The sequence below is a fragment of the Pteropus vampyrus genome, unplaced genomic scaffold (genome assembly GCF_000151845.1).
Source record: "Pteropus vampyrus isolate Shadow unplaced genomic scaffold, Pvam_2.0 Scaffold122, whole genome shotgun sequence".
Taxonomy (NCBI): Eukaryota; Metazoa; Chordata; class Mammalia; order Chiroptera; family Pteropodidae; genus Pteropus; species Pteropus vampyrus.
In genome coordinates this window covers 3,685,235-3,692,672 of record NW_011888903.1, presented here as the reverse complement: position 1 = coordinate 3,692,672, position 7,438 = coordinate 3,685,235, and the positions used below count along the sequence as shown (strand labels likewise).

At 36.3% G+C, this 7,438-nt stretch overlaps 1 protein-coding gene and 1 pseudogene across 1 annotated transcript in view; both read right to left on the bottom strand.

Annotated features, from left to right (window-relative positions):
• Nucleotides 1-7,438, bottom strand: part of LAMA1 (laminin subunit alpha 1) — a 154,614-nt gene that overhangs the window by 33,215 nt on the left and 113,961 nt on the right. Inside the window, 3 exon segments of the mRNA XM_023534189.1 lie at nucleotides 1,463-1,579; nucleotides 3,365-3,458; nucleotides 4,175-4,310. Coding sequence (XP_023389957.1) covers nucleotides 1,463-1,579; nucleotides 3,365-3,458; nucleotides 4,175-4,310 — 347 coding nt within the window.
• Nucleotides 1,906-2,025, bottom strand: LOC111743794 (annotated as a pseudogene).

Genomic DNA, 7,438 nt, shown 5'->3' with positions numbered 1-7,438 from the left:
CCAAACAGAAAGTTATTATTATTATTTAGATTTCATGATAATTTATTGAGAGAGGCGTTAGCAGATTCAGACACAACTCCACTTGCAAGTCATGGCTGAATTCCACATTAGAAAAAAAAAGCATTCTGAGAAAATTAATTGAATATATGGAATTACATTTATTTATAATAAAGAGTATTGTGTATTTTTACACCCTTCATATTTTTGATATTTTTAAATTATTATTTGTCACAGATGTTTTACCACAACTTGAAATTTGGGCATTTTAAGACTGCTATATGAATGGACTCATATAGCATATAACCTTTTTGAATTGGCTTTCTCCACTCAACATAATTCTCTGGAAATTCACCCAGGTTACTGTGTATATCCGTGGTTTTCTTTATTGCTGAGTAGTATTCCACGGTGTGGATGTACTACAATTTGTTTAACCATTCTACCACTGATGGACATCTTAGTTGTTTCCAGTTTGAGGCTATTATAAATAAAACTATTATAAACATTCATGTATGGGTTTTTATGTAAACATAAGTCTTCATTTCTTTGGGAGAAATGCCCAGGAGTGCAATGCTAGACAGTATGCTAGTTGTATGTTTAGTTTTCTTAAGAAACTACCAAACTTTACTAAAGTAGTTGTACCATCAAACAGAAAATTATTTTTAAGTGTTTAATCAACATATACCATGTATTCTCAAAAAAAGAGAGAGAAACAAAAACACTTAGATCGGAAAATGCTCCATTGATTTAAGGGAAGAAGTCCAAAGTACCCCAAGCCCAGGTCTCCAAAGTAATTTTCGTGCTTACAAGGTGAACCAGCAGACAGAAGTTTGGAGATGTTTGGCCATCTCGTAAGACTTGTAAAAAAATTCTTATTAAGGATAAAAGGAAAGGTCGAGGGAATGTAAACAATGTACAAAAGCACGATTCATTTGTATTATACTTTAAAAAATTATCCCACTTAAGAGTTTAACAAATATTGCATTGCCAAAACATCAATATTAAAGCGATTTACATTAAAATGCTTTATTGCCTCATGAAGGAAGATTACCAAGTGAGAATTTTTAAATTTCCTACATTTATAATGAATCTAAAATTTTCCCTTAAAACAGGAACATTCCAGCTTCTTTACTTGCTAACTTCTTCGAATGACCCTTCTTTCATTTAAGGGATGTGACAAGCCCATTTTAAAAGTAAGCAATTAATATGGTAACATAAAATCTCTATGGCTTTTATTTTTCAGAGTATAATTCTAGTATTTAAATGCAGGTGTTCTGAACCTATTAAACAAATAGTGGCCTTCACTTCCAAATCACATTCCTTTGCAAGTAAAAACCCTATCAATCCTAGTCCCATTTCCAGCGAGGACTCTTAATCAGACCTGAGGCAGGACCTCCTCATGGTCACTTATAATGGCTTTGCAATGAGAAGACATTAATTAAATCAAGAACCCCTTTCCACTTACCTTCAGGAATTTCTCTAAGCATCAAGAGTGATTCATTGGTCTGCCTAGTAATTTTATCAGCATTCTCTTGAAATGTGTGTGTCATACTTTTCAATTCTCTCAGTTCCAATGTGAAACCTATTTAAAGGAGAAAGTGTTCCTTTTTAGGCTAGCCTACAAAAAAGTTGCTATGGCAACAGTTTTCTTCATCATTCTGATCCATCTACAGATTGACAGCTTTCTACAGGGACCCCTAATATTGAAAGTCTTTCCAGGAAGACTTAGAACTGCTGATTATAGAAATTGTATGTTTTTAGTTTGCTTGATCTTTTTTTCCTACTTTGCTTGTTGCCCTTCTCACTAATATTTCTTCTTAAATTGCATGTCCAATTTAATTAGAGCTTAAGAATTGTGTTTAAATCACTCAGTCTTATTTATTTATTTATATTTATTTATTTTTTAAAACACTTATAGCACCTGGTATTCCTAGGTGGTCTCCCATGCAAGTACTAACCAGGCCCAACTCTGCTTAGCTTCTGAGATCAGATGAAATCGGGCACGTTCAGGGTGGCATGGCCGTAGTAAATCACTCAGTCTTAACCAGACTCACTAACTTCCTATCCACATCTAAATTACGACCACCTTTCTCCTCTGGGTTGTAAAACCACAAACATAGGCTCCTGCCAGGGAATCTTCCTCCCAGTCTCCTCCTACCTGCTTCCCCAGCCAGGGCCTCTCTGCTTCCTGGTCCCATCTGACCGACCACCCAACAGGTGCTCAACTCAACCTCCTTCAAGTCTGATCAAAGCTGTTGGATCAAAGCTTTCACCTTTAAAATTTCTGTTCATAATACACAATCACATTTGGATTCTGAACACATGATTAAAAAACAAGTTATTTATAAAATCTTTGATGAACATGATGGTTCTGCCTAAAGTTTTAATTGCCAGAAAGTTCACTATTTCATGGCCCATGAAATACCTTTAGTTATATAAACTGAAATCATATCCCAATATTGATGCTAGAGTTTATATTTAAAAATTTATGATTGAGAATTAAGTACTTTCTCTATTGTGATATGACAACAAATTCTAAGCTATATCCCTCACAGAGAAACAAAAAGCTATGCATATATTCATGTTTTTGGCTCAGGGCACTGTGGAAAGATCTAGTACTGGACATGGAAGCAATCTGAAAGGGGGTAAGCTGTTTATGGCCCACTATTTTCTCTTATAGGAAAAGACTTCATATTTTTGATATATTAGAAAATAGACTATATTAAGGTGAAAAATACACTATATGTTATAAAACTTGTATATTTTTTATACATAACAGATTCCTACTGCCATTTTGTTATGGACTTGCCGTTATGTTATTGGACGGCTCTTACATGTGCTAAATAACTGCTTATCAAAACTCTTAGGAAAAAACTAAATTACATGGGTATTTCTTTTTTAAATTGATAAGTCAATTATGAGTCAATTCAATAACTGTTTAATGAGAACCTACCATGAGCCTAACATTATATTAGCTCAGTGGAAAAGGCAAAAGAAGTATCAAACATAATACAACTCTTCAAGAAACTATAAGACAATGAGAGGCAAATAGAGGAGCACACGAAATCAAAGATAATCTGACAAACACTATGAAGAACAGTGAAAGCTCAGAAGCTAAAGCAGAGTGGAGGGTTTGGTTGTCAAGCAAGGCTTAAGGAGTCTATGGAAGATTAGAGGTGACTATACACTAAAAAAAAAGGGTGTCACTAAAATAAGGTTTAAAATTATGTGATGTTTATATGATAGCAAATTGGAAGATTATTGTGACAGAGAAATGTTAAGCTTTAAATGGCCCCAGGAAGGAGGATGTTCTGACAATAAGCTCAGAGATGTGTTCTTATCAACATAATCCAAGCTAGGAACTGACCTTGATGCTTTCTGCGCAGGCTGTTGCCTTCTTTTAGAAGTTTGGAACTGTGCTGGACAGCCGCTTTCCCATCAGACATGAGGGAATCTGAGGACTGGAAAACAGAACAATTTAAACATGGTGACTGGAGGGCAGGGTGGAATCCTGCTGGAGATGGGGAAAGCAATTTATCAGAATAAACAGCCTCTGGTCCAGTTCCAAACAAGGAAGTCAACTAGAGCACAGATAGGGAGAGTTTAAATTGTCCTAATTTATGCTTCATATATGTCCTACCTGATGGCTGAAGAAAAAGAACACAGCCATTTTTAAATACATAAAGACAAAAACCAAACATTAAGTGAAGATCTTCACTACAGGTAAGAAAAGATGCCTCAGAATTGGCAATTACAAAATAGTCATGGGGATGCAACGTGCAGCATAGGGAATATAGTCAATAATGTTGTAATAAATATGTATGGTGCCAGGCAGGTACTAGACTGGTTGGGGAGATCACTTTGTAAGTTATATAAATGTCTAAGTACTATACTGTACACCTGAAGCCTGAAGCTAATATGACACAATTTTTGTCATAAGAAATACTGAGAATTTCTCATCTTTACATTGCTAGTCCCTAGTCTCTATAAAGTATTTGACCTTAAGAAATTAAAAGATACATCACATGATGACAGAAGCCATAAACAGATCCTACCAGAAAAGCATGCCGACAAGCATTATAGTTAAGCCTCGAGTCTTTGCTCGAGGACCTTAACGAACCATCCCATGGTGCCTACAAAAGGAAGGTACCCACCAAAGTGCGGGGACATTTCTTACCAGATCGACCTCAGTCACAGTCTTGAGAGCATCTTTTGCCAATTTATCCGATTCTTCAATCAGGCTCCGAATGTTGGAATGGATGTGGGTTGCACTGGTTGCATTCAGGGACACATGTCTAACATTTTCAAGGCCACTATGAAATCAGCATATTTAGAGGTGTTATGATAAACTAAATTGAACTTTCCCACTATTATTAAAAGCCTCTTAGTTTCTTTCCCCTTAGAACACTATCATCAAGAGGAATAACAACATATGGATTCCGCTCAGACTCCAAAAGGAATCTTAACAAGCAGTAGCCACATTTGTCACAATAACACTAAGAATTGCTGTTTAATTAATACCCAAAGAAGATATGATGGCTGTTTTCCATCTTTTTAACCGTTCATCGGTTTCTACCAGCTGCCCTCAGCATTCTTTGAACTCTGTCCAAACCCCCTGCATATGTCTGGGGTACCATTTAGTGTTTGCATTGGTTGTAATCTTTCCCGCAGGGCACTTGCTAATTTTTAAAAAGCTTTCCTAAGCATATATAAGGATGCTGAATTTTATTCCTCGAATGTTACATAACAATTTGATGAAATTCACTAGAGGTTTTGAAGGAGGATCAGATAATATTTCAATCATTTGAACTTCATTCTTACAGTGGGCAAATCTCTTATGAACTTGCCAACCGGTAATAATGCAATTTCATCCAGCCACTCTATCTTGAAAATAAAATCTGACAATTGACACATCTTTGCCTGCTGTGTAACTCACTTCATTTTCTTCCTAAGGTTATTGAGTTGGGTGATGCCCGAACCAGACATCAGCAGTTACTACTTGTTGCAACTTGACTGACAAAGTTCAGTAATTTATAAAAAAAAAAAAAGATAATGTTATTTAACTTTGTGTATCACACCAAATTGCTTTTACTACACATACTAAGTAATAAAGATTTTGTTTGAGCTGTGTGTATATAGTCAGAATATTGTTTTCTCTTTTGGGAAATGATGAAAGATGATGAAAAGAGCTACACTGAGTATCTAATTTCATTTTCTATTACTGATTCCTATGGCATACGTAAGCAGTAGTGCTCAATGCAGCACATAATTTATGCAATATTCTATCTTATACCATTTTTAATTGCTGTCATTGTGTGATCTAATCTTTTATGGTGGCATTCCTCAAATTGGAAAGATATTTATTTTTCCCATTCCACAAAACATACCCAACACACAAAAACACACATTCCCAGTGTGTCCAGACTTTTTCCATCCATAATTTATAACAACTTGAAATAAATAAATTTACCAATTAACTCACAATAGTATGTAAATCACTGATAAGATCTAAAACCTTAGTTCCCTCACTCGCTGCACATTAGATCCCCTGGGATCTTAGAAAAGAAAAATGACAAAATCCAGGCCACAACCCAGACTAGTTAAGTCACAAATTTTGAATGGGGGGTGGGGGAAACTAGGGGACAAAGGCATCAGTATTTTTGAAGTTCTCCAGGTTATTCCAACGTGCAGATAAGTTTGGGAACCAATGGCCTAAAGTTGTGCTTCTCATTTAAAGACACTTAACAAGCTGAAGACACATTAAACACATTTCCAAAAATATAAGTTAAAATTATTATTATACCATGATAGACCTTTAGGCAATAGAAGATAGTTGGGGGTTATCTCTTTCAGGAGTTGAGAAAGAGTCCAATGCTTCTATAGGTCCAATGTGGCAACCACAATCCCAGCCATGCATAAAGCTGGTTGAAGCTCAGGCTCCAAAAAGATAGATATGTAAAGAAGTTAATATCCTCCTTCTGTCCACATGCAACCTGACAAAGCCCTGTGCACTTTGCAGATGCTTAACGAGGCCTTGATGGCTTGATATTTAGTATAATATTAGCTTTAATGTCTATCTGGTTCAGTTTGTATTTCTCTATCATACCTTTATACCAATGGTCAACTATGTTATCAGATGTGGGAGGAAATCCTCTTTATCATGTAAATAAAACAGGATCCTTATTTTAAGACAAAAGAAGAGTGACTCCAAATAGCCATCCTTATTCTCTCTGATCAATGGATCACAACCTCTGGAATCCCTGCAAAATGTGGTCTCACCTGTCCAAAGCACCTGCTAGTCTCAGGAGCTCAGCCGCATGATCCTCAGCTCTGTAGACAAGGTCAAGTGCTCTTCTTTTGGACATCTGCATGACCAGATCATCCACGTGGTGCCTGATTTTGGCAGTCCATAAAAGTAGCTCATCCCGGTGACGCTCTAACTGCTGCATAGAGAAATCAATACCGTGAATATATGTGCATCTATTTAATAATGTGTGAGTGCACAGATATATGAGGTGTATGAAGGTTCTTTGGAAATTGTATTGTGGCTGTGCTGAGCTGTAACTTACTGCTAGAGCATTTCGTGTAGTCTTTGCACGTGCAGTGGCAGTATCTAGCAATCCTCTTCCTTTGGCGATTAGTGTTGAGGTCGAGTTTTGTTTTTCTTGAACACGCAGCTTTTTACCCTATAGCAAGAATTACCTTTAAGGGTGCCTCATAAAGCAAGTCAGCTTCTTAACGTTGGTACCTGATGCTATGTGCTGAGGTTAGTCCTGGGGCTCATTTTTTAAGAAGCTAAAAATAGTATTATTTACATCGGAGATTTGGTGACCAGTTTTAACTGAGGAGAGAGCTATAAAGACTTACAGTGAACTCTCGCAGGTTGGCATTGACAATGAGCAGCAGGCGGTTGCTTTCCTTGGTCTTTGACTCTGCCTCCCTCATGAGGTCTTCTGCTGCCTGCAGTTCACTGTTGTGTTTTGAAAGGAGGCTACTTGCTGCTTCTTTTATTATCTTCAACTCTTCCTGTGGCTTCTGGTAATTTTTCTGAATTTGAGACAATAAATCTTCAGCAGCCCTGATAAATATAGATGGTTCACGTAATAAGTAAATGAACAACAAAGCTCCTATCATTGAAATGATAACAGAAGGAATTTTTACATATCTATACCTAGTTTCATGGTGTGCAGTAAAAGGTAACTACAGTGGGCCAGAGATGGCTGTCCTTTAGAAAATAATTTGAAAACGCAACTCAGGAAGCTTCAAAGTGGAAATTCTTTGGCTAAATGATTTTAATTTTTAATGTCTACCCTAACAGGGTAATAATGTGGAATATAGATAAAGATTTTTGTCCAAGATGTCCTTACAACATTATTTAAAATAGCAAAACAGATTAAAATAGTTTACATATCACACTATAGAGAATGAAGTGTTGATGGTA